The sequence below is a fragment of the Haliotis asinina genome, chromosome 9, assembly GCF_037392515.1.
Source record: "Haliotis asinina isolate JCU_RB_2024 chromosome 9, JCU_Hal_asi_v2, whole genome shotgun sequence".
NCBI lineage: Eukaryota > Metazoa > Mollusca > Gastropoda > Lepetellida > Haliotidae > Haliotis > Haliotis asinina.
In genome coordinates, this window is record NC_090288.1 from 33,016,476 (window position 1) to 33,044,472 (window position 27,997).

General features: G+C 39.9%; 2 protein-coding genes across 3 annotated transcripts; both read right to left on the reverse strand.

Annotated features, from left to right (window-relative positions):
* Positions 1-4,868: 4,868 nt before the first annotated feature.
* Positions 4,869-16,239, reverse strand: LOC137296136 (uncharacterized). Of its 2 annotated transcripts, XR_010957624.1 has the most exons (6): positions 16,009-16,239; positions 13,376-13,478; positions 12,632-12,768; positions 10,496-10,654; positions 5,838-8,742; positions 4,869-5,723 (listed from the first exon to the last, which is right to left on the reverse strand). XR_010957624.1 is itself a non-coding variant. In XM_067827837.1 (5 exons), exons 1-5 carry the CDS (start codon positions 16,076-16,078, stop codon positions 8,351-8,353), a joined length of 861 nt encoding a protein of 286 aa, XP_067683938.1. In that variant the 5' UTR covers positions 16,079-16,216; the 3' UTR covers positions 4,869-8,350. The 2 variants fall into 2 exon arrangements, 1 of the variants encoding a protein (XP_067683938.1); XM_067827837.1 differs by having other exon boundaries at positions 4,869-8,742; positions 16,009-16,216.
* Positions 16,240-21,718: 5,479 nt separating this feature from the next.
* Positions 21,719-27,996, reverse strand: LOC137297210 (uncharacterized). The gene is made up of 5 exons (XM_067829223.1): positions 27,965-27,996; positions 24,482-24,556; positions 23,338-23,606; positions 22,865-23,038; positions 21,719-21,939 (listed from the first exon to the last, which is right to left on the reverse strand). The coding sequence occupies exons 1-5, from the start codon at positions 27,994-27,996 to the stop codon at positions 21,719-21,721; spliced, it is 771 nt and encodes a 256-aa protein (XP_067685324.1).
* Between the last annotated feature and the right edge of the window lies 1 nt (position 27,997).

Sequence of the window (27,997 nt, forward strand, 5' to 3'; positions counted from 1 at the left end):
CACTTTGGTATTTATGTTTGTTTTATATTGGGACATACGTTATCAATTTATCATAAAGTCTTATATACTAGTATAGTACAAACTAAAAGTATGGGAACACCATAACGGCTGAAAATTATGCATAAATTTAACGTGGTGAGGTCATTTAGACTCTAAGGTAAATGGAACTTGTGTGCTTTTAATGGGCACTTGAAACATACTGGAACATTCATTCAGTGAAGCAACTGATTCAATATTCGTTCAGTTTGAGTGAAATGAAACATCGGGCACTGAAACACATCAGAACCATGTTTGATTCAAACGCCCAAACACAAATGCCTAATGTATCTGGAAGACAGACCGCCGCCATATAGCTGTAAGACTTTAACTTTAGATACCGACACCATTGACCCGTTTCATAAACATGGTATTACACGGGACATAGTTTAGTATTATATGTATTTCTCAACATCTGTACTGTATATAAAGTATTTAGCCAACCTATTACCCTCACAATACCCTAGCAGTGAGTAGATAATAAAATATTATGATTATTTGTATGTCATTAATTTAACGAACGGAGGAGTAATTTTGTAAATACCGGTAAAATATTGCGACAACTTGGCCTAGATTTTCGAAGCTCTCTTAACGCTAAGATAGTCGTAAGTGAAATACATTAACATTAACTTACGACTATCTTATCATTAAGAGAGCTTCGAAAATCTAGGCCCTGTTTGCTAGCCAGTAGAAACCTCTCTCATAGTGAACCCGGGTCTTCAGCGTGAAGAGCGAACGCTTTCGAGGCTACCTCTCCGTCCCAGTAGAAAATAGAATTATTGAGTTAAAAAAGAAACTTCACATTTTTTCTTCAGGGCCATAAGAGAACAAGAGATGGTAAGATGGTTAAACTGTTATTATGTCATTGCTGAGATCGGTGTGATGTACACGATACACTGACAGTGCCACAAACAGTTCCATTAGGCTACACCGCCGTTCCAAAACATGGGTATACAAAATGTCAAATCACAAGAATAAAAATTCAAAATTTCTCAGTTCAGTGTTGTGCATGGCCGCCCCGTGCCAAACACCGTCTCCTCATCGACTGCCTGTTCCTGCAAATTCTGTCAGATTGCCAGTAGGTGACGATGATTCCAGAGTTTTGATGGACATCGCGGTATGCGATCGAGCATGATCATGCTGGAACTGTAGACCTGGGCCATGAGCTGCCATGAAAGGAACGAGTTCAGGGGTGAGCACCTGGTCGCGGTAAGCAGCAGCTCTGGGGTTTCCACGGATGACCAGAAGTTGGGAACAGTTCCCATAGAAAGCACCCCACACAATGCAACTTCCGCCCCCGAATCTGTCGACTTCCTGTACACAACACTGGACATACAGTTCACGAAGTCGTCTCCAGACTCTATGCCTTACCCTGGAGTCATCGCTAAAGAAGACTCGATTCCAGTCTCTCTGGACCCATCGGAGGTGACGCTGGGTCCACAGCAGACGCTGACGTTGATTGGCCGATATGGACGTCGAGAATGGCAGTCCGCAACCGATTTCGAATGGTCTGTGAGGACAATCGACTTCTAAACATCTCAGCCCTGGTTGGTGTAGCCTGCAGACATCTGTCACGTTTTTAATGCGCGCTATTTCATATTTCAGAGAAGCAGAAGACAGTGAATTGAATTGATGTGAATTGCCCCATTAGAATGACTTCAGTGACTATAAAGATACCTTTGTCTTGGAACACTGTGCTATTTCTTGTCATTTGTACAGTATTGCATTCAATTACCTTTTTGTCAAGTTGACTTTAGTAAAGGAAGAAGAACAGCGATATTGTATTTAGTTGCCACATGCATAAAATGACATGAAAAACACATTAAAAAATATAAAATATTACGGGGTAAAAAAGTAAGCACCCGGTCTTTGTTGGACAGTGAGACACCATGATACATCGGCTCAAAATAAAATGTAAATAAACAAATATATTTACATAAATCACTGGGCAAAATGATATACAGTGGTGGCTGTCAAACCCTTCATTTGTCCAATCCGACAAGTTGTCAACACCCGCATAAAATCTCAGTCCCATATGTGACTTGTACATTTATCACCAGCTCTACAATCCGGCACATTGTCTAAACTGGAGTACAGTGGTAGCTGTCAAAATCGGCATTTGTTCGATTCGGCAAGTTGTCAACACCGGCATAAAATCTCAGTCCCATTCGGGACTTGCACATTTATCATCAGCTCTACAATCCGACAAATTGTCTAAACTGGAGTATGTATTCAGTCCCAATGAGTGCTGGTTTAGACAGCTTGCTTTACAGCTTTACTGTGTTTATTCAGTCCCAATGAGTGCCGGTTTAGACAGCTTGCATTGTACTGGATGCGACTAGAGTTGTGTTGAGTGAGGCGCAACCTCCGTTCATACATGTTGTATACTGGGGCAGCCAGAGATTTACACAGCTTACATAACAGAAATACAGCCTGGTAAGCCGGTTTAATATACACAAAGAATGGGTCAACAGATGATAAAATATTTCCAAAATTCATACATCAAAGCAGAACAGAAATTACAGACAGTCAGAAAATGGGTCTCGTCATCACTGCAAATAGTCTTATAAAGTTTACAAATTCTTTGTTCAAGAGGCACTTTAGGACGGGAAAAAACACCTTGCTCTATTTCCAGGTGAAGGGTGCCACAACGTAGTTTACTAAGAGTACTGAGGTGAACCTCAAGACAGGCAGAAACAGAATTCAGTATTTTAAAGAATGTTTAAACAAGCAGCTTGTCCGCAGCTTATTACACTGGCCATTATCATTTCAAGGTTGGTGAAACCAGTCTTCACTATCCTTGTGCAATAAACAATCCTCAGCAATATCCTTTGAGAAATATCACAGATATTTACACCTTACTTCCTGACCATTGGACCGCATCATGTTGTTTTTCCATGCAGGCAGAATGGGACTAGACAGAACGAGGTGACACCCTTGAAACTTCTCCTGGTGTGAGTACATGTACTTTGTTCAGTGTGGGTTGATTAATCAACAACAAAAACAATTAAACCCTCATGAAATATTGTGTTATTTGATCTTATCATTTTTGATGACTTCATGTTGATTATAAGAAATAACCTAACTGCATTGATTCTGCCTAAGGAACTGACAGATTCGAGTGATTTCTGCAGTACAAATAATTGCGAATCTCAGAATTTTAATGAATGGCCTTCTAGCTGATGATTAATTATAACACAGAAACCTAATAACACTTTTGCCTTTGTTCAGCTGCAAACCAAAAATATTTTATGTGTTAAAAAATTCCTGATGTGGAATTAGTGTGCTGTTTACTGTCCCCATCCTCCTCCTGTGCCAAATCTGGACATTGAACACACATTCTCTGAAGTATATGAAAGACTTACTTCAGTTTAAAAACATAACTGTCCTCGAAAAGGAGTATTATAATTACCATTAGCTATGAACTTATAAAGATTAGATCCCTGACAAAATTAATACTTTATTTTCCATGCAAATAACCATACACTCGTAAAACACCACATTCTTGTCCTTTTACACATACGTGAACCAACTGTGTGAGCTGTGTTTTGTTTGTTTGCTTTTTAATGCGGCACTCGGCAATGTTCCAGTTATGTGGCAGCAAAGAATTTACTAGAGTAGTGATAAAGCCTTACCCTTACCAAACGTAAGTAGACGAACAGTTTATTTCTTCATGCCTGTCGATATACCGTTTTTTAGCATCAAAAGGTTTTAAGAAAGCAGTTTTTTTAGTTGCACTGTCCTCTAAGCTGCACGAAGGTGAGGATATTTGGAACTCATGATCATCTAAATATCAGGGTAATTAGCTACCATGGATTAGACTGAACAGCAAAGTCTTGTTAATCCGATCTTGTGTAATCCATGCTATATCACGGTGGAAGTCGCGGTGGCTGATCGGGCTAGGCGGCTGACTTTGTGTGCTGGCGATTAGGTGCCCGACTCTGAGGGTGTGGGTTCAAATCAACCCAAAAAAGTGATAGAATTTGTACTTTACTAAGAAAGGGAAATCCCAAATATGACATATGTTGCATTTGACCACTTTCTAAATGGCATTGTGTAATCACATGTTGCGTCAATTAATACACTGCAATCTGTCTTCGTTTATATTTTGGCTGTATGGTCTTTATAAATGTCCTTGCTTGAATGAAAGCACATTATATATGGATGTTTTAGTCATTGTACTTATAGATTATTCCTAGACCACCGTGGAGCCTGCACATGGGTCACACACTACAACTGTCCGTGGTCGCATGGACTACATCCAGAGAAAGCCTAGCTATGCTGGACTTACCTGTGAAGAACGTGGTCAGCAGATACAGGTGTATTTTGCTGGTCAGACTATTCCGACCAACGGGGAGCGTATAACCATCTGCATGCATGGTGAAGTGTAAGAATGAACTGTGGGTGCTGTCCATGCCCAATGATGCTCCAGTTACCCTAGAAGGGCAGTTGTAGTGCCATCTGAGGGCGCTCTGGAAGTCTGACTCAATAGGAATAGCTGTTGGCAAGAGGAATAGCAAATGAATATTACACAAATTCAGCTGCCTGGTAAGTTTGTACAGCAGTGAAAGCCAAGACCATAGAGTTTGTCAACTCTGTAATGGCTATGTCGTCATAACCTTATAATTCAGGGATGACTGGGATCGTTTCAAACAGAGCTGTTTGGTACCATGTAGTTTTGGTGAATAGCACTGCTCAGTGAATGGGTCAGTTATCTTAATCATAACTGTATGCAGTTGATAACCACAATCTAAATCACTGAATGCATGTTTGATCTCATTATATATTTTGGACTGTAGACCGTGAAACAACAAAACAAAAATCAGAACAAGACTCATTTAACATTTTATTACAAACTGGTAACAGAGCGAATGAAGGAGTACAGGGAGTATAAAAACGATGGGGAAAATAATTAGTCAGGTAAAAAGACCAATAAAATACTGTGGAAGCAACAAATATTCATGCTTTGTAGCACCATCAGTAATAAATAACATAGGTCATGAAGGATACTGAGGGTCTGTAGCTCTCCTGCACAGCTGTGGTTTCTACAGCTATACATGGTGTGCTTTATGTGACACACACACGTTGTTTGTGCCAGAGGTGTTTTATTAACAATCTGCAGATATCAGTTTACATGTATTGCTTCATAAAGTCAACAAAGCCAGACACTTAACCTTTTGCAACAGTTTTGAAATATACAAAATGCAACAATTCTTTTACTCAAAGTCCCAGATGCTAGTTTTATAGGCCTTTTGGAAATATATTTTCAATGAACGTAACTTTTCATACTTTGGGCCTTTAGCAGACCTAAACACAATAATGGTGACAACTAGAGGTGGTCCAATTAATTGAAAAAATCGGAAACTGATCACAATGACTAAATGAATGACCAAGCGGTTGATCACGTTTTCCCATAATTGACACAAACAATTTGGGAAAACTTGAAAGAACTCTTTTTTTTTTTCATTAATGAACATAATATGAGAAATGATGCTAACCAATTATTTTCGATGACTAAGACAACCTTAATTAAGGCTATGTCAAGGTATGGGAGTTACAGTCACCTTAGTGCCAAGACTACCTTAAGGTTATGTTAAGGTATGGGAGTTACAGTCACCTTAGTGCCAAGACTACCTTAAGGCTATGTTAAACTTTGAGAGTTCCAGTCATCTTAGCGCTAAAGCTACCTTAATTAAGGCTATGTCAAGGTATGGGAGTTACAGTCACCTTAATGCCAAGACTACCTTAATTAAGGCTATGTCAAGGTATGGGAGTTACAGTCACCTTAGTGCCAAGACTACCTTAATTAAGGCTATGTCAAGGTATGGGAGTTACAGTCACCTTAGCGCCAAGACAACCTTAATTAAGGCTATGTCAAGGTATGGGAGTTACAGTCACCTCAGTGCCAAGACAACCTTAAGACTATGTCAAGGTATGGGAGTTACAGTCACCTTAGTGCCCAGACAACCTTAAGACTATGCCAAGGTATGGGAGTTACAGTCACCTCAGTGCCAAGACAACCTTAAGACTATGTCAAGGTATGGGAGTTACAGCCACCTTAGTGCCCAGACAACCTTAAGACTATGTCAAGGTATGGGAGTTACAGTCACCTTAGCACTAACACTGCTTTTGTACAAAAGCATCATATTCGTCATATCTTGTAACAACACGACCACACATCAAGCCATCTGCAAAGATTTCAACTCGCTTAGCTCAGTAAGCCAGTCTTGACCATCTGATGCCTGAACAGGACATCCATGGTATTCATAAATATAACAGCCATTTAAGGTTCTTATAGGATCAAACCTCAGCCATCATGCATGCATTAATAATATGTTGACACACCGTAATGACTTGATGGGCAGGGGAAGCGTCGCTCTAAGCTGGGGAGTATCAGGTAGTTGCACATGTAGAATAATCCGCATTAAGAACAATACAGCTGTGTCAAACACAACCATCCATACTGAAACTGAGCTCCTGTGATGTTCACTACAGTACAAACCAAATTAGACAGTATATCTGCAAATGATTAGATGTCAGGCTTCCTGTGACCTCCTGAAAATTCTGGCTTCAGATGGCCTTTTAGAATTGTATTTGTGGGCAGATTTAAATTTAGTCCAGATTCTTCCTCATTACTGGTTTTCTTCACGTGCTCATATCATTCAACTCTCTCAGCCATCTTCATAAGGTATGAAAGAAGTAAAATAACTTAACTGCAACATGGGGATTAGTATGTAAGGAGATACTGAAACATCACTGGCAGCAAAGGCAAGTGAACGCAGGCAAGTCTAAAACATCACAGATAACACTGGAGGCTCATGACCGAGAACAATGTCAGGTAAAGACATGTCAGTTGTTCTATCTACACGCCAGAAGTTGGGGAGTCAAAAACGAAGACATAACTTTCTGGAAAACAACTTGCATAATTTCAGGGTAGATCCTTACCAGGTTGTCAAGCTTAAAGTCACTCCATTTCAAGTGATGAAAAGTACAAATACACTGTGTGATGTTCCAGGCAGCAGCTTAACACTAACAACAGCATGTATCTGAATAACAAGTACAAAATTGGATGATGTCAATTCAAGAGTATGAACAAAAAAAACCCAAACGCACAAAAAACAACACAAATAATGAACCAGTGGACAAAAGGACTAAACTTGATGGGATTTTTGGCTTCGTAGAAGCTGTCTGCCTTGGCTTTTGTGCTCTTTAGTACGAGTATCCATGGCATAGGAGATATAAATAAAATATAATATATAAAACCATAATCCTAATCAGTTTATCTTCTAGATCACTCCTTGTTGGTGTTAATTGATGGAGGGTGGGCTGGGTTACGGGCACCAAGATGTTTCTGAGGGAATGGGAACCAGTGAAGATGGTGTCGATGTGGTCAGCTGATTTGATGAGATGTTTTTTTAATACATTTCGTTTGTGTTGTGATTAATGCGTTGATTGAATACTTGTAGTATCAATTCTGGTCAAGATAACTCATAGTGGATACAGTGGTATTTTAAAACAAAAACTGTAGGCAAAATAGGCACAAGAAACAAACAGCTACTGGCATTCTTTGTTACTGCCAAAAGAGGACTGCTTGTCTCTTTGAGTAGTTGTTTGCAATTTGGTAATATTTGTTTTCTCTGGGGAAAAATGAAAGATAAAGGTGACAGTCATATTTTGTCAGTATTGTCTGCATGGTGTCTGTCGGGTCCACAAGATGGAGATGGAAATGTAGGTCAATTCAGAGTTAAGTGATTGAGTGTTTGCTATATGGGTATATTTTGACAAGTTAAAATCTGCATTTTTTATGGACTGAACTGTGTCACAGAGTCACAACATAGCCAGGATGATTTTCCTTCAATTCTCATCATTAATAAAATTTCACATAAGCACACTAATGGCCATGTGACGTCCCCCCAGAGTGTTTGGGTACAGTCTTCCAAGGGGGGTTCATATTTGTAACGTCTCCATTGCAAAATATTTACAGTGATTTTAATTCTCATAGCCTTTCGCTTATGTGATGTGTCAATGCGTGAAATGCTGTGGAAGTACAAGTCAAGCTGTCTGTGCAAGCACTACAGCTAGGTGTTTGTGATGACTGGTACATGACAATAAGACAATCACTGGTCTCTAGCCAGTACCTATCTTAGCACAAAGGCAGATTCCAAAACCTAGGCCCTAGGGCCTAATTTTCAAAGTTCTCTTAGTGCTAAGATAGTCATAAGTGCCATACATTAACATTATCTTATGACTATCTTATCACTAAGAGAGCTTCAGAAATCTGTGCCCTGGATTATATATCTGTCTACAAGTGACATCAGATCTGTGTTTCTCTGTTACCCAGAATCATTCCCTTGCTAACTGCATCTTCATAACTTGGTGGTAATGGCATTGGTGGGGGTGATGGCTCCTGCAAAGTCCCTGTCAAAGGTCTAGTATACACTTCCTGGTATGTTGGTGGCAGGTTGTTCCTGCTGTTATTTGTACTCCTGGCATTACTAGTTGTAGTGTCAGTGTGAGTCACACTATTGTTTGGGAGGAAAGGTCGTGCCAAGTCCCTCGGTAGTGGTCTTGGTAATTGATGTTGAGGCACCTGTTGGGACATTTGATTTGCCCGTCTCTTCTTCAATACATAACAAACGACTAAGAATGTTATGACTCCAAAGAATCCCAGCACTCCCACAAAAATTGGTGCAGGATCTGATTTTTCTGAAAATAAAGACTGCATCATATAAGAAACTAAACATGTGCTCTTTTGTCTGGTCCAGACTTGATTATTCAAAGACCTGGTGCAAGTTAGACTAATAACTAGTTTGTACTTTGCAGTATTGTAATATTAATATCTACACTGTCACTTGTTGAACTTCTGTTTTTGTGGAAGGCATGGTGATTCGATGTGTGTGGATTCGATGGCTGAATTTGGGTGCTGGCAAATACTAGAATCTGTACTTTACTGAGACAGTGCAATCCTAAGTGTGACATATGTTCTGTCTGTAATTGCATATTTCAACAAAAATGCATACTTATTTCATGTTACCCACATTATAAAACATAGCCTGGGTTTCACACAGGTCTTCTGGTCAATGCTACAGTGTAGGAAGTACAAATGCCATGAGAAAAGTTAATAGATGTTATGAGGGTTTTGTGAAATGGGGTCCTATGTCATATTATATTTGCACATGTGCAACATAACACTTTCACGGAGCAACCATTGTTTCTTTTTTCACAGTTTGTGACATCACAATACTGAAAGTGACGTAAATGAAGTGGTCTGTCATGTGTGCTTACTGTACAAGTGTCTTACTGCACAAAGGTACATGACTAAAATAGATAATAAAGACATTATTACACTCGGGCAAGTGTGAGATGTGACTTATACTAAACCCTTGCAAACTTACATATTCCCCTCAATGCTGTAAAAAATTTCACATTCATTTCGTTTAAGTCATATGACAAACTTGTCTGTGTAATAATCTGTGTGTATACACTCGCATCACTTCAGGATTTCCTCTGAAGTAAGATAACATGCCATGATACAACTCAAGTACTGGTCAAAGGGGCATTTAAACCAACTCACTCTCACTCCTTATCACCATAGACCACTGATGATCCCCACGTAGGCAACTATGCTTGTCATAACAGGCCACTACAGGGATCACACGGCCAAGCTCACTGACTTGACATGTCATTGGTTCCCAGCTGTGCAGATTGATGCTCCTGCTGTTGATCACTGGATTGTCTGGTCCAGACTTAATTAGTTACAACTGCCGCCATATAACTGGAATATTGCTGAGTGTGGTGTAAAATTACACTCACTCACACATCACCATAGATTCAAGCATTTCTCAATGTCACATTGTGGTATACCTGCTTGTACCCTGACCAAGTGATCATTTAGTACTTGAAGCAAAATGCTGCAAGAGCAATTTGAAATTCGTGTCAGCTTAACTTAACTGTTGATTCTGCTACTACTGCTTGCTAAATGCCACTTCAAACGCCCTATTCTAATAGCAAAGGAAAAATGCCGTCTGAAGCAATCCAAGCCATAATATTTCCTCACATGCTTTCCAATCATTTTAATTATAAGTAGAGATTTATTCTACCTGGTAAATTCTTTAGGGAATTGTTAGCTGTTTTCCAGCTTTATGCAAGGGTTTTTTAAATAATTCAGTCTGGATCGGGCACTCTAGTGATTGACATCATGAGCACATGAGATAGACAATGACCTACAGTAACCATGTAAACGAGCCTGTCCACCTGGGGTTCCTTTCACAAACTAACCTTAACTTAGGTTAACCTAAACTCCGATTCTTTAACATTGCACACTAAGGTTAAAGTAGTGACTTATCATCAAATTAGTGGTTTAACTGTGTGAGGGACCAGTCGTGACCCTGATCCTCATGAGTCTTTTCTTGTATGAATATTATAAGGTATAAATGTGTATAAACAAAAACTAATTTACCTTGGGGAGTAGTATCCTGACAATATTCTAGATGGAAGCCTTTCCCTGAGCCAAGCTGATTTGTTTTGAAGACAACTGTCACGTCTGGTCCCTTGCTGATGAACACTGTAGTCTCCTGGCTGCACAAGACAACATCTGGAGACATCCGGGAAACAGCTCCTACAATTACATTTGAGGAAGTCAGTACTTGATTGTCAAAGACCTAATGTAACATGACCTACCTTTGTCACATTGAGTACCCTTTCTGTCACTTATTATAACTCCCATGTATTTGTCAGTGCAGTCAAACATGACATGACGTTACAGTCAATTTGATTAAAAAGCACACCGACGAATTGCAGTCTCACTAGAAAACTTATAAACATATTATACTCAATGAAATACTGATCATAATCAAGACATCAGACCAACTCTGTGAGGTTTTTTGCAGAATTTAAGTCCTAAAAATAAAAAAAGTTGTTCCATCCAGTGACATTCCAGTCATTGCTACTCTCATGTGAGAACTGGGAAATACGACCAGTGCACAACTGTATGTCTGTACATGTCCCTGTCACCCTTAGGGCTCAGAGAACATACACAAACATTAAAGGTACATCAACTCATGTTTTCTTGTCTGTCAAATGTAGCAATGGCCACAAAAATATTTACACCATTGAGGTGTTCTGTAACATAAGTACCCTTTTGCTAACTGGTCCCTTGAGGCTCATGGACTGATGTATCTTCTATGTTTGTATTTGTGCCCCTTGCCCTTCGGGCTCATGGAACATAATCTATCATTAAGGGTACATCAACCCATGGGTAACTCATGACCAGTTAACAACATACAATATACCCCATTAACATGGGGGTAAATTCTTGTGATTTCATCATGAATTCTTGAACTGTTGCCTATTTTCTGGTTTCTGGTTTGTTGTGTGGGTGCATGGTATTGTTCATAAGACTCAGTCAATGTAGCTTACATTCATTCTACCAAATTCTTGACAAGGGACCTCTGAAGGTCCCGGATAAAAGGCGACTATGGTTGTCGTAAGAGGTGTCTAACGGGATCGGGTGGTCAAGCTCGCTGACTTGGTTGACACATGTCATCGGTTCCCAATTGTGCACATCGATATTTATGTTGTTGATCACTGGATTGTCTGGCCCAGACTCGATTATTTACAGACTGCTGCCATATAGCTTTAATATTGCTGAGTGTGGCATAAAACTAAACTCACTCACGCACTCACTCACTCACTCTTGACAAGGAATACACAGCAACACAGTAATCAGTAATGTGTGCATTCCCACAATGCATCCTCAAGCTTTAACTGTAAGAGTTCTGGTGAAAATCTCCTTTACTATACTTTACATGGTGGTAAAGCAAACTGTTCTTAAACAGTGTTAATATTCTTGTCTGAAGTGGTTCCGATGTTCATAGGGAATATGAAAGATGGGTTTTTCCAGGACAAGCCAAATAAAGACCTGAATTGGTCATGAATGCCCTGTTTATTTGTCTGCGTCATTACCTTTAATGACTGTACCCATTCCCAGGAAAAACAATGACCACGTTCTTCTGATGTAACCGAGGACAAGTCCCAGGCTACAGCTACTTACCACCCATGGAGATACGGGTCATAACTGATCTTCACAAACCCACAATGCTCATCGGGGCGATGGGGGTAGCCTAGTGGTTAAAGCATTCGCCCATCACACCGAAGACCCGGGTTCGATTCCCCACATGGGTACAATGTATGAAGCCCATTTTCTGGTGTCCCCTGCCGTGATATTGCAGGAATATTGCTCAAAGCGGCTCAAAGCCATGTACGATTGAGTCAACATTCGTCTATTATACTCAGACTTTTAGCTTTGTTCTTCCTTTGCAATATTAATTTCATAACAAGTAGACTTAAGCGTAAAAATAAACTCACTCACTCACTCTCAATGCTCATCATAAAGAGCGACTAACAGGATTGGGTGGTCAGGCTTGCTGACTTGCTTCACATGTCTATATATCTCAATTACATAGATCGATACTCATGATGTCAATCACTGGACTGTCCGGTCCAGACTTGATTATTTACAGACCACCACCATATAGATGGAATATTGTTGAGTGTACAACTAAACTCACTCACTCACTCATCCACAGCTACTCACCATGATTTCCCTCGTACAGACTAAGATTGTGCAGACACATTGTCGGTACTGTTGTAAGCAGGTCCATGCTAAGCACTGTGACCTTGACCCTAGCATGGATATTGATGGCCTGAAGTTCCCACATACACTGTACTCCACTGAAATGTAAAATGTGGTACCAGTAAATCACTCTGTGGTGCTATGAAACAAGAAAATGGCCATCATCGTTCAGTAATCTTGCCTGCAAACGTCAACAGCATGCTTAGTTTCATATGATTCTCAGGGCAGAACTAAATAACTTAGTCTGCCATACAGATCCTGAAAGAAGTTTATCCAAGAAAGTCCATGCAAGTCAAACTGATATCAATATTTATCAAACTCTAACAACATTTATATATAAAAAGTGTTTTAAAATATATAAGACATGCCATGTCTTAATTTGGACATATTCTAATGCTCCCAAGCAAAAGAGCTGTATTTTTGCATATTTCATTGCATACTTATGAAGAGAAATAGCTACATAATTATAAACACAGATAAATTCTTATCCTTGAAAAATATTTGGTTGTTGTGGAACATTTTTCTTCCATGTTAAATTGATGCCAAACAGGTGTGCGTGTGGCTCTCCATAAGAAATATAGACAAAATGTGTGCCTGACAAAAACCCTCAGCATCCAGGTTATTGAAGAAAAATCCGACAATACAGAGGGGAGCAAGCGACTTAGGAATTGTTTTCATTACTACAAGACAATACACAATACTCACGGTCTGTATGAAGTAGGGAATCCTGGTGAATACAGGGTTCTTGGATCATCGTTGGCAATCAGGATGATGGGGCTGAGACTACCATCATCATTAGTGAAACATGCTGGAGACAGAAGAAAATATTGGTCATGCTTGCAACAATAAAGTGAGTGAGTGAGTGAGTGAGTGAGTGTAGTTTTATGCTGCACTCAGCAATATTCCAGCTATATGGCGGCGGTCTGTAAATAATTGTGTCTGGACCAGACAATCCAGTGATTAACAGCATGAGCATCGATGTGCGCAACTGGAAACCGATGACATGTGTCAACCAAGTCAGCCAGCCTCACTCACTAGACCACCTGATCCCGGCCATCGCCTCTAACGACAAGCAAGTCGCCTTTTGTGGCAAGCATGGGTTGCTGAAGGCCTATTCTACCCCGGACCTTCACGGGTCTGAAAAATCGAATACAGTAAAAGACGGGCATACTGGACAGTCATGAATGGAGTCAGTGTGCAAGATATTAGCATAGATAAGTGAAAAATACTAAACTTTACAGCTGTATCACAGTGGCCTGCAAAACATGGAGTTTGTGGCAAGCAACACAGCTGTTACCTGCATGAGTAAATATATTTTATTACCTATGAGGGTGAAAATACAGGTGTTCCTATTTTTCAGACAATGCCCAACGGCAAAACATCACTTTGTCATGGTGACATGGTCATGAACAATGCTATGATGTCACATTCCTTCTATGACATTGCGTTGTCCAGATGGCGATGACCGGTACAAGCATAATTTGAAAGTAGATTTGGGTTTATTTTCCTCAATGTGACCACTTCAGTAACACAGTAATTAACAGAATAATATATTTGTGCCCTTAACATATGGTTTACAACAGTTGTGCCTAAATATTGGTATATACCTCACTCTCCCTTGAGAAATACCAACATTTAGGCACTCGTGTAATAAGCATAGTATGACATGGGCTGTCTTATAATATCCTCTATGTAATGTATGGACACAGAGTCATCCAATCAGCCAAGCCCAGAAATGGACTTCACTCATTGTACCCATTTGGGAAATCAGACCCCAAACTTACCGGTAAGTATGACAAGCCAACACTCTAACCACTTGGCTATTGTACAACCTGAATCTTGAGGGGATTAGAATCATCGAACTGTTTCTGTTATACAGTGGAAGCTGTCTAAAACGGCACTCATTAGGACTGAAGAAAAAATCTGTTTGAGACAATGTGCCAGATTGTAGAGCAGATGATAAATGTTCAAGTCAGTGATGGGGCAGAGATTTTACGTCAGTGTTGACAACTTGCTAAACTGGACAGATGCCACTTTGGACAGCTTCCACTGTAGTAACATGTTATATTGGGGATTATATTGTCTATTATACTGTCTAAGATTCTAGTACTTTTGTTAGGTTGAGTCCCATCTGGGATTTGAACCTACACCCTCAGAGTAAGGTACCTAATAGCTTGCACCCAAAGTCAGTTGCCTAACCTGTTCAGCCACCATGACTTCCACAAAAATGGAAGTCAGACAACTGGTAGTCTAGATTGCAGACTTTGTGTACCCCTCTCATACATGTAAACTGGCATGGTTCCTACAGTCAAAAGCTATGATTACACGGTGTCATTTAGAAAGTAGTCAAATGTAACATGTTGTATTTGGGATCACACTCTGTTAGTTAAGTACACATTCTAGTATTTTGGTGGGTTGAGTACCATCTGGGATTGGAACCCACAATCTAAGAGACAGGCACCATATATAAACCTCTTTTATTATGGCACAAACCACAAACAGGGTGGAGTTTTATACCACTATATCACACAGACAAACTGTATTTATCAATGTTCTAGCAGAAATGTGGTTGGAGGGATACAAACCAGATTTCACATATTGCACTCACTGGAAACTGAACTTGGCCTTAGGTGTGACAAACAAACACTTTTATAACTGGGCTACCTCAAGGCCACTGACCAATGAGAAGGTCTAAAGAAATGATGCATAAAGTTTAGTGTATACATAGTTTAGTTAATTACATAAACTTGAAAAATTTCCCAGGTCTTGTATGTTCTTGTTCCACTGCATTTGCAACATAAATTTAATTGTTTATCTCCGTTGTCTTAAAATAGTAAAAATCATCTGTTACCTCCACTTGAGTAAATCTTCTTGTTGATCAATATGTTTTCACAAAAGGTACTTTATATCAAACTATTTGATGTGCCCTGTTTAATGTATCTTTAACAACAAGCATAAGTTGCTGAAGACCAGTTCTAACCTGGATCATTACAAATGTAATTAATAATATGTGAACTAGATGAAGCTTCAGAATGTTAATGGAAAATGAACCTATCAACATCTAGTTGGAACCTGAATGTGGGAGGGGCATTGTACACATGCATATACCATTATGGCATTTGAATAACCACATTCCAATCCCCTGAGCACGCACGCAGGTACATTCTATATACGATCAGAGGAATTTATGTGTACTTGCATCAGTCACAGTGTTTTCCAAGACCATCCATCGACAGTGGTATCATTTTGTTATAGGATCTATTGTTTTGCATCTATATCGGGACACCAGCTGTTGTCGAGACCCGAGGGTTGAACGAGGCAAATGATTTCTGTCTCACCTTTCGACGTATGTAGTAAATTCCCAAGATAAAACGTGATGGTCAAAATAGCCCATAGTAACGATCGCATTTTAAGTCTTCATGCATAACTCAGTATTAACTGGTGACATTCAGCAAGGAGTCTTTAGTAACATTATTTTGACCGACCGATAAGCAGATGTGGTGATTTGTTGACATCGCGAATAGTTCTTGCAAGCTCCATGTCAGTGCCAGGCGCCCCTACCACATTGCGAGGAACGGGGTGAGTCGTTGTGTTGAGTTTGCAGCTGAGTAGGGTACCGCGTTAAAATGTTCCCCGTGAAATATGCTACAGCTGAACGCAGATAAGCCACGAAATCGACACTGCAGCTGGCTCAAGGAGACGGTAAGAATTTAAGTGATTTAAAGACAAAGACAGGTAAAAATGTATTTCTGCCTTCTTTGAAACTTAATTTCATTAAAAGACAGAGATAAACGGTCTGTGCATCCTAGTTCAGTACGGATTACTCGTCTTAACAGCTTGAGAGAAGTTCAAGTACAATAACTTAAATTTTAAGTACATGTATGTGAAATTTATATCATTTGTAATTGTTTTTGAAACTGATATTATTTTCACATGTTATGTCACGTGAGATGTCAGAATCCTTTTATAACTGAAAAAGTTCATATATATATATATATATATGATTTTAACAAACCTTAGATGAAACGATTCTTATCAAATATATATACAACTACACTGCTCGGCTCAATGAATTAGGCCCCCTTATCAGACTTACAAAATACATGAAAATGCACAATATAATCATTATGAAAACACTTCACCATAACATGCAGAGGGAATATTCTTTTTGAGAACGAAAGCTTCAGACAGGTTTACATGCCACTATCGATCTGTTTATGCAATCTCACTAAACACCGGATGCTAAACGTTCTTCCATGTAATATCACTTTTATTAAACAAGTTAACGCTTTATTATCATAGCGAAAGCTATAATTGTGACGTCATAACTGCGTACAATTATGACGTCATACGTACCACTTCTCACAACTTTTATAACACATTCTTAAAACAGTGATATCTTCAACGGGTAATAAATATGATTTTTACCAGCGTGAGCTGTCACGAGTATAGTTTTGATGTCCTGTTTGATCAGTACAAGTATATATTTGCTATATGTTGATAATCTGAAACATGATAATGATTGGGATATTAAAATATTATCCATCTGATGCAAGTCTTAATCGTGTAATTGATATAAGTAACGAAACTCCTATAAAATCTGTGGGCTTTACTATAGTATGCTTAACTGCATAGTATTGATATTGATATTGATTAGAACTTTGGAACATCTATTTTGAACTTGCTGACCAGTTGTAATTGAAATGTGAAAATATATAACCTTTAAAGTTCTTTGAAAGGCATTTAGAAGTTGGACACACATGAGAACATGAAACGTTTTTATTGGATAACACATGATACATGAACAAGAATTTTCTCTGAAACGTGTTTTAAAGCATGTTAAGAAGCTGTTATCCCTTAAGCGCCATGTATTCATAAAAGATAGATGCACAATGCCAAATGTAGAAAGTGATCAAATGCAACGTTACTTTTTAGATTACACTTTATCAGTCGAGTACATAGTCAAGTACTTTTGTTAGGTTGAGGCCCATTCAGGATTCGAACTCTCAAAGTACACAAAGTCTAACCCACTCAGCCATCGCGACGAAACTCAACATACAGCTTAGTAGTTCTTGCGAGCACCCTGACCAATGATTATACTTGCCATATAACACTTACCATTACAAAAATCAGTATTATCTCTTAATGACCTCACACATATTCGTTTATTCGAACCTGTGTTTGAGAGCACTGACAGTCGCAAATAGACATTTATGATTAGTGATCTTTTTCCCGAGGTTGATTCAGATTTCGTGGTGTTTAGCGACTCATTGCCAAGTAGGAGTTCTCTCCATTCGACTAAAGAGTCCCCGTCAATAAGTGGTGGTTACCCCAGAAATATACAGTGATCATTTCCATCTGACCAAGCAGTCACCCCAAAAAGCGCGACTTGCTGGTCAAACTTCGATCGCCGATTAATAAACCGATGTAGGGGGCGGTGGGGTGACCAAGAGATTAAAACACCGAATACCCAGGTTTGATATCGTGTGAGGTCCATTACTGGGGTCCCCCGTCGTGATATTGCTGGAATATTGCTAAAGTCAGCGTGAGGAAAAGCTCACTCACTCAATTAACCAACATAGTACTAGTGTTGACCATTAAAGCAATATGTTACTTGTAGTCTCAAGTGTAAAGTTATGAAAACTGACGGGATCGAACAATTGCCCAATTGATGGCAACATCTACATCATAATATCGCCGTTATTAATCTCGGGAGGATCTTTTGAAAACTTGAAATCTTCAATTTGACTACCGAAACGGATACTTAAAATAAAATTCGAAACACAATTCACTTACATTTTTTGTTTCAAGCTGATCAACTTCCATAAAACAAATTAACGACTTTCTTCACAATTTCATGTTTAATAGCAAGGGAAGGCAGTTCATTGAAGCATTAATCATTAGGTTTAGAGACCAATTAAAACTACTCCAGAAATATCATGCAGTAAGATCATTTACATTACATGTGAAACTGTTGACCATTGACTTCAAACAGTCAATTTGGCTACATGAATGGACCGCCATAAAGCTGGAATATTGCTGAGTGCGTTTTAACCCTAAAGTCACTCATGAACTGATACTACGTGTGATATTAGATTGTTTGCTTGTTGATGTCAGTAATTGGATCACAGCGTTTAAAGTTCAAGGGAGACTACTCAGCATTGGTATTTAGCAATAACAAATTAGATCAGGCTTACTTCGCTTCCAACTATTAAAGCCCTTCAGGACTTCAACAGTGTTACTATTGTGGATGCAAAACATTCGAGTATATTACTAGCATGTTTCATGTTTTGTTATTTAGAGACTGTAGCTTAACAGAAAATTGGGAGGGGTAGTCAGTGGGGTAGAAAAACATGCATCCCCACCCCAGCAAATCAAATCATCATCAACAACATGTCAATAAAAAATGAACCCCCTCTAGTAAAAAAACAATAGACAGCAAACCCCAAAAACACCCCCTCCCCCCTAATAAAATACCCCTCTAATAAATAATGCCCCTTCTCCGAAAATATAGTACCCAAACAAAGGAAATCACAAACCAGCTGTCATTATCTCCCCTTGACTGATGTGTAAAGCGATTATTTAAACTACAAAATCAGGAAGTACCGTAATTTTCCTTATGGAGCTTCACGACACGTTACTATAGTGAGCCAAGGTAGTTGTATTGAGCGTGGTGGCCTCTTTGTGTTTACGATTATATTGAACACAGCGTTATTCTGTTTAAATGATGGCGTTTAGTACATTAACGAATCTGTTCCAGACAATCCAGTGACTGACATCATGAGCATCGACCTGACCCTGACATGACCCAAGTCAGTAGCCTGAACACGTGATCCAGTTAGTCACGTCTAACCCATAGATTAAACGTCTAGACGCGTTCGGTGATAAATTACATTTCGCGGTCTTAAATCGACGACAAAGGACCTCAAAAAATGAAAATTGATTACCTTCATCTTCTAATTATATAATTAAAGTATGCAGGATTGATTTTGCTCACATCACCTGTTAGGGATACTTACCTGCATGATTGCCAAGAACTGCAGAGAATAGGGATCTGCAAATGTCCTGGAATTCATTTTATCCACGAATATTCCTTAATAAACAATGCTTGTAATAACGACTAAGACGATGTCCAGTTTTATTCAGGTATACAAGCAAGGGACTGCTGTGTAGCCTAGTGGTTAAAGCCTTCGTTCGCCACGTGAAAAAACGGGTTCGATTCTCCAAATGGGGAACCCATTTCTGTGTCCTCCGTAGTGACATTGTTGTAATATTACTAAAAGCTGTGTACAGCCATACTCACTCAGTGTTTCTGAAGATGCCTGTATTTCGTAAAGGGCAAACTGTTGGATAGCCTTGTGGTAAATGCGTTCGCTTGTCACGCCGAAGAACCAGGTTCTGATTCCCCACATGGGTACAGTGTATGAAGTCTATTTCTTGTGTCCCCAGCCGTGATATTATTGGGATATTGGGTAAAAGGGCGCAAATCTAACCCCCTTCCTGTTTCCTGAAATATAACCTGTCCATGAATATTGACAGTCGACTGAGATAATCAGTTTGGGAAAGATAATCTGTGTATTCCCCTGTGATTTGTCTCTGAGCCCACCCAGTCTTGTTTATTTGTTGTTTAATGTCGCACTCAGCAACACTGCAGATACATGGCTGCCTGTAAATAATCGAGTTATACCAGACAACATCCAATGATTGACATCATGAGCATGAGATACGAATATGAACATCTTGAGAGCCTAAACATCAGCAACATGCTTGATACCGCAAATAGCAGCACAGTAAACCTGCAAGCACGAACAAACAACCAACATTATTGATCTAGAATTCAAATTTATTGAGTGTTAGTCGCGTTGATCTAAGTTGGCCTTTACACCACATCGGCAATATTCCAGACTTAAAGTAACGAAATCAAGTCTGCATTATTAACATTTTAAGTACCAAGTCCAAATGATCTTTTTTTTAAAAAGATAAATAAAAATCCCCAACACGCTAACATTCGTTGCGGTATTATTTATAAACAGAAAATTTCTGAGCCACAAATTAAAAAAACCCAAACAAACAAAAATAACCAAACAATTCGTCATGTTCAAATTAACAGATAACAAAACACATATTCAAAGAAAAGGGTAGCAAAATAAAGATCAACTTTAAAAGAGTTATGATGCCTGTCAAAGAACGTGGGTAAAGGCAGTTCAACTGAATATACGTTATGTATGTACATGCAATAAAACCATTTACCGATATTTATCAAATAGTGACCTCTCAGGAGGACTGTATCGTGCTATATGGTCCCAAGAAAGGATAAGAGACCCTCACCAAGAGCAGTATCTGTTTCATGGAGTTACGAAGGATGGCATTGTCCTCAAGAAAAGTCAATAATTACGACAAGAATTTTTATGGATGATCAACTTCTTTATTCCAGGGTAGCGACGTTTCGGTATAGATTCTTATACCGTTTTCAAGCGTGTGACTGACACGCTTGAAAACGGTATAAGAATCTATACCGAAACGTCGCTACCCTGGAATAAAGAAGTTGATCATCCATAAAAATTCTTGTCATCTTTGTACACGCTTGAAAACGGTATAAGAATCTATACCGAAACGTCGCTACCCTGGAATAAAGAAGTTGATCATCCATAAAAATTCTTGTCATCTTTATCTCAGCAACTTCTAGAATGCCTCTCAAACAGTTTAAGTCAATAATTGTTTTACTACGAACTATGAAAGAATAATCATCTAATTTTTGTTGACAAGTTTCTTTTCCACAAATGCGCTCAGCAATATGGTCCATTGGAGATTATTCTTTAAACCATGCGGTGCTCTCTAGCTGACTGGCTGGCAGTATTTTTCTGATTCAAATGGCTTCTTACTTGATATGGCACTAGACTGGTTTGCCTGTGGATGTGAAGCCACTCTTGAAGAAGAGTGTGATCTCCCGACAATACCCGCCATGTGTCGTGCGATGCCTTCTCACCCAATTAACCCACGCGTGTCAGTTATGTGTAATAATCAAAACGATCCTCAAATCAAATGATTTTAGGATTGCAGTTTTTCACAAAGATATTTGTTTTCATTTTCACAGACGCTGTCACATATTCCTCCCAGTAACAACATAGCGCAGTTTTCAGTGTTGCCGCCATTAGGTTGATACGACGTCCAAAAATCCCCAGACAGCGTTGTACCGTCGATCCACTTGAAGACCCCTTCCGTCTCAATATCGCTCATACCGATCCACACATTCGTGTGGTACAAATCGACTGTAAAGTAAGATGGAATATATTAGTAAGAGATTTTCCACGCACAACCTCTAAAGACTCTTCGAATGTGTTGTTACTGATTTTGACAAAGGATTGTTTCACTAAGATGGGGAACGACCAAAGTCAGTTTGTTCTTTCAACCCACAGTTAAGAGGACTGCCTGTATCATCTAAACTATATTTAAACGAGACCCGTGAAGGTCCCGGGGTAGAATAGGTCTTCAGCAGCCCATGCTTGCCATAAAAGGCGACTATGCTTGTCGTAAGAGGCGACCAACGGGATCGGGTGGTCAGGCTTGCTGACTTGGTTGACACGTGTCATCTGTTCTCAGTTACGCAGATCGATGCTCATGTTGTTGGTCACTGGATTGTCTGGTCCAGACTCGATTATTTACAGACCGCCGCCATAGAGCTGGAATATTGCTGAGTGCGGCGTAAAACTAAACTCACTCACTCATTTACTCACTATTTTTAAACGATGTCTCAGTGATGTAGTGGACAGAACATCTGAGTTTAGAGTTGCAGGTCGGTGGTTCGAACCCTCGCACTGCCATAGCAAACTACTTTGAAATATGTCATTTCATGCTATCCAGCCTGGATCCGCTTTGTAAGGTTCACTGACCCTATCCACGGAGTGGTCGTAGCATTACGTCATTCGTAAACCAGTGGTGTACTATAGAATTACGACAAGTCGTAAGGTTACGAACGCTTTGTCATTAGACTTTGTTTTGGTTAAAGTGCTAACCTGTGGCCTGCTGTGTCAGTAGGTTTAACCGAATTCATCACAAGCCCGTACGTGCACGCACGTGCAACGCAATTATCCTGAATGTTAAGTGATGTCAAACGCCATTGAACCTTAGCTTACCTTAAAGCCAACTAAAATCTTACTCGCTCTGACTCGCTCAATTTGAATGACAGTCACTTACGTCTATTGGCGATATCCACCACTAGATTCTTCTTGTCCAGGTCTTTGAACATCATCAGTTGGCCACCCTTGTCTTCACATGCCTGTTTTGCCACCGTCCAACTGGCCTGGCCCTCGGACAAACTGTAGCAGGTAGTTCCGTCCTGAACCCAGCCTTCGCTCTCCGTACACCAGCCTATAGAACAGCAGTAACGCAGAAACGTCGTAACGGCCAGATGAGGATATAGCTTTTTTTAAGAAAAGTTAGAAAGGAGTGTGTGCGCGCGTGTGTGTGTGACATCTTCTCCAGAGTTTCAGGATGGATTTGAATGCAACTGCCTCCTGAGTTTCTTGATTTGATCACTATCATGCAACAAAATTCAACCATGGCTTCTTGGGTTTCTTGGTTTGACCACTATGAAACCATCAATTCATATCCCCTCATACCAAATGGCGCTGCCCAAAGTAGACAATCGAGTCTCAACACAAACAAACCTGGCGGTAGTCGTCTCTCATAGTATCTAGATCCTGGTGTTGACAGTCCTGTGTCAGGGATGGGGATCATCACACTGGGGTAGAGAATGCACGATGATGTCGCCGGGTTGTGGTAGAACACAACGCAACTTGAGTTTAATGCGCATGCGTCGGCACATACGAGGACGTCATCCACGTCGTTTACGAAATTCAACGATACATTGATGTTTAACACGTCGACGTCGTCGTATTCTGAAAGTCGCTCAAACCCGACACTTGAATTTCGGCAGCTGGAACACAGAATATCAGCGAAGACGATATGACAGTCGAAGGCAGAACATCTACACAGAGGGTATTACGACAGCCACCTGGCCAGCAATATTACAATTACACCTGGTGAAGCACCTTTACTAAGGTTAACCTTGACTCCCATGCTTTAACATCGCACTAAAGTTACTTTGGTGACGTACTGTCACGTCAGCGTTTTGTGAAAGGAGCCCCTGGTTTACGGTGATGTCAAGATTTTCATCGCCAGTGCCACGTCCAAGGGGCCCGTTGTCAGCAACATGATATCCACAAAACCTTGCCCTGTTGTCAGCAATATCACAGCTACAACACGGTGGCCTATCTTCAGTAATATCGGAGCTACATCCTGTATTCAACAATATGTGCACTACCGTTGCTTTTTATCATAAACAACACAGCTACATATCATTAGCCTGTTGTCATCAACATTACAGCTACAACTCTGTGGCATTTCGGCCGCGTCATGGTGGTTGGTTGTCAGTAGTATTACAGCCATACCAGTATATCCCTCTGTTATCAGTACCACCACTACACCACTCTGTCATGGAGTCCGTCATATCACAGCATCATAACATCACGCACCCGTGAAAGTCAGGGGTAGAATAGACCTTCGGCAACCCTTACTTGCCGTAAAAAGCGAGTATGGTTGTCGTAAGATCGGGTGGTCAGGCTCGCTGACTTGGCTTGACACAAGTCATCGGTCCCCAGTTCTGCATATCGACGTCCATGCTGTTGGTCAGTGGATTGTCTGGACCAGACTCGATTATTTACAGACCGCCGCCATATAGCTGGAAAATTGCTGGGTGCGGCGCGAAACTAAACTCACTCACTCACTCACTCATACCATCACGATACGTACCCTGTGGCTGCAGCATGAAGTAAAGCCGAGAACAAAAGGTACAGCGGCGCCATCACAACCCCTAGTCTGTATATCCTAGGTGTAGTGATATATATATGCAGATTCGTTTATTGATGCAGGTGCTTGTTGTCTATTTGTTTTGTCGATGTAAAAACGTAGGTAGAAAAAGGACATGATCAACAAACAACGTCATATGTTTTAGAGTTGTAAACCCACTTAGTTCAGCTTAAGGATCAATAAAAGATTCACTATATCATTGTTTACACTGTGGGATTGATGGATATCCGGGTTAGATTAAGTGGACCATATTCTTTCTGAACTGTTTGTGTGTCTGCTTTGTTTTATGTTCCCGACGGCTCCCAAATATCAATCTCCGAGGCATACATACACGAATTATCACAATTCTGTCTAGAATACAACGCACTGAACTAATAGCTAAAATGGATAGAATTACCACAGTATTGTAAACTCCCCATAATTTCACCCAGGCAACTGGTCTGGTAATTTTTTATATTTGCCAGACCAGAATTTTCCGGATTAAGAAAAATAATAAGAAGGTAAATAAGAGCAGAGAAACTGCTTTAATTTTTCAAGTCTGTTTCAGTCAAGGCTTTAGTCGTTATTCTCAAAGTCGTCCAAGGCCATCGGGCGTGCAACTTTTTAAAACCGATCGCCCGGTTGCAACGTTAATTATCATGAAACCGTCCTCTATAGCTAGTTGCAGGCAATGAGAGGGAACGAGAATTATCAGTACCAAAAGGGTACAATTGCCTTTCGACTGTCTTAACACTAAGAAAGCTTCGAAAATCTGGTTGTCACAGCGGTATTGTCTTCTGTCAAACTATTGACGTCACATTTCTGGTTCTATGACGTAATATTTAGTGTTGGGTCAGCAGGGAGTTGGTTGCGACATGTTGGAAGCATCCTGTTTCTGGATGGGGTCAATAATGTCAGGAGTTCATCAACAGAAGCTTCATCCACAGGCTGCTGGGTCCTCTGCTCTCAACTCTTGTAGGGGCGGTGGGGTAGATTAGTGGTTAAGGCGTTCGCTCGTCACGCCGAAGACCCGGGTTCGATTCCCCACATGGGTACAATGTGTGAAGCCCATTTTCTGGTGTCACCGCCGTGATATTGCTTGAATATTGCTAAAAGCGGTGTAAGACATGCGTTTCTAGCCATGTACGATTGAGTCAACATTCGTCTATTATACTCCGACTTTTACCTTTGTTGCAATATTAATTTCATAACAAGTAGATTTACTGCACAGCTCTTGGTTTGCCGATAAGCGGATATAGACCATAACGATAAAGACATGAGGCTCAAATGACTCAAAAGTTTGATAACATGTGTTTGACTTTTGAAAACGCGAGTTTGACAACTTTTAAACGTTTGACAACATGTGTTTCAGTTAAAATAGGATTAACACTGTTTTTCATGGCATTATCATTTGCAGAAACCCACGATGTTTTCAAGCTGTTATCTGCCCTTGTCATTACAGAGTTCTCTCCCTTTCCGGGTACTCGATTCCAAGAAGTAGGGGACGCGGAGTACCCGATTACCCGTCCCAGCCCTACTATGAGGATGTTGTACTTAGTGAGAATATCGATTGCAACATTGCTGCCGCGTAACCTTTGAAAACCAGGTGTGTGAACCTTATGTCTGTTTACATGTATACAGGAGCATATTGACCATCACCATGCAGTGTTCACGTACTGGGCCATGCAATCTGTGTGATGTATAATACAAACATAATGCCGTTATTGGGGAAAATAATCAGTTTATTGAACTACTGATGCAATAACAACTATAAGTCAGAATCAATACCAGCATTTCTCAAAATGAACAAATTTGGCAACAGTACATGGAAAGTAATTGACACGTGCAACGTTAGAAAACGGGCATATGTATGCTTTTGATTTAGTGCAATAATACCAACACTTTCGAATTTCATGTAAGTCGGGAATACATAGAGAATCTCACCCAAGTTTCTCCTGATAGCAATTTTAACAACACGAGCTGATAAAGTTACAGATATCAGAGGCTTTTTGTCAACGAGTTTTGATATCTACTTCCCAGCAAATGTTTAGTGTAAATACAGCCATTTACTTCAGGCAACTGCTCCTAAATAAAATTCGCAAAATATCCGTTAGTGTTTAAAGGTACACATGAACTGAGATATTGTAAAACAAATTCGTACAGTTGAAAAGATTATTGTCACTGTCATTCAAGAAATGATAAACCTTGGCGAATTCCTTAACAAAACATCAGGACGCAGTAGTTCACATGATATTTGCACATGATCTTTATCAATTTGACCTATAATCCTCGTGCAGTTCATGTGCATAAGGTTTGCAGTTCGTTCCCCAAAGTTAGAGGGGCAATCAATCTGAGATATAATCAGATAATCATCTTAGCCATAATTATATATATGTGCATGAGATATAATGAGCGTTTTCAGTGACTAAACTTTTGATCGGAGGTATATTTGATATTAGAAGACATGAGCGTGAGATTCTATTTATCATGAAAAAAATGACTACTGCCAGTAGACTTGCCATTAGCAGTGATATCATAGCATTGTGATGTCATGAGGCTTTTGACGTCATGGCATTGAGAATCAAGTAATTGACTCCAACCCAGGTCCGACCAATAGTCATATTGACTTGAGTTATTAAAAATAGATTTTGAGAGACTCGGATGAGGACTTATGATTCAACCAATGAGATAGCTTTGCTTGACGGACTTCCCGTTACTGCTCATTCGTAACGCTGAGATGACAGAAAGTAAACAAACTCGTTTTGCGGGACTTTCGGATACTGAAAAAAACCCATTATTTTGGAAAGTGTTGATGCCAAAAACACAAAGAAGGCGACTTCAACGGCGATACGTGTTTTAAGGGAATACCTGAGCCCAAAAGGCAAAACTATCGAATTTGAAAATTTCACCCCTGAAGATCTTGACGCTATTTTATCAGAGTTTTATCTCGAAGCAAGGACCGAAAAAGGAGAAAAAAATCAACGCTCATGGCCTACAGACATGGAATACAGAGGCACATCGAAAAAACAAGACCTGACATTGACATAATACGAGGCGCAGATTTTAAGACATCAAGCAAGACTTTCAAGGCGATGGGAAAAGAATTGAAGCGCACTGGATTCGGCGAAGTAAATCATCATGCCCCCATAGCCGACGCAGATTTGATTAAACTGTACGACTACGTTTGCAGTGATGACAGTCCCGTATTTCTACAATACAAGGTGAATAGACAAATAGAAAATCGTTACGTAATAAAAATGTTTTTGATGCACTACACTTCAATGTATTTACAATTTTAATGACTATCAATATTGACCGTTTATTACTGCTCATGATTCTATACATCCATTAATTAGATCTACTATTTGACGAACAGGTGTTCCTGGATAAAATGCTTTACTTTGGGAGGAGAGGGGGGAGAACCTGGCAGCACTGAGGGTGACAGACCTAGCGGTTACCACGGACGCTGAGGGAGACATG

Coding starts and splice junctions, on each gene's coding strand:
- LOC137296136 (XM_067827837.1), bottom strand. CDS start 16,078: ATGCGATCGTTACTATGGGCTATTTTGACCATCACGTTTTATCTTGGG. Junction 13,479..16,008: donor TTTACTACATACGTCGAAAG/GTGAGACAGAAA, acceptor TTCTGTCTCCAG/CATGTTTCACTAATGATGAT. Junction 10,655..12,631: donor TCTGTACGAGGGAAATCATG/GTGAGTAGCTGT, acceptor ATGTAATTGTAG/GAGCTGTTTCCCGGATGTCT.
- LOC137297210 (XM_067829223.1), bottom strand. CDS start 27,996: ATGTCTCCCTCAGCGTCCGTGGTAACCGCTAG. Junction 23,607..24,481: donor CTTCATGCTGCAGCCACAGG/GTACGTATCGTG, acceptor TCTGTGTTCCAG/CTGCCGAAATTCAAGTGTCG. Junction 21,940..22,864: donor GGTGGATATCGCCAATAGAC/GTAAGTGACTGT, acceptor CTTACTTTACAG/TCGATTTGTACCACACGAAT.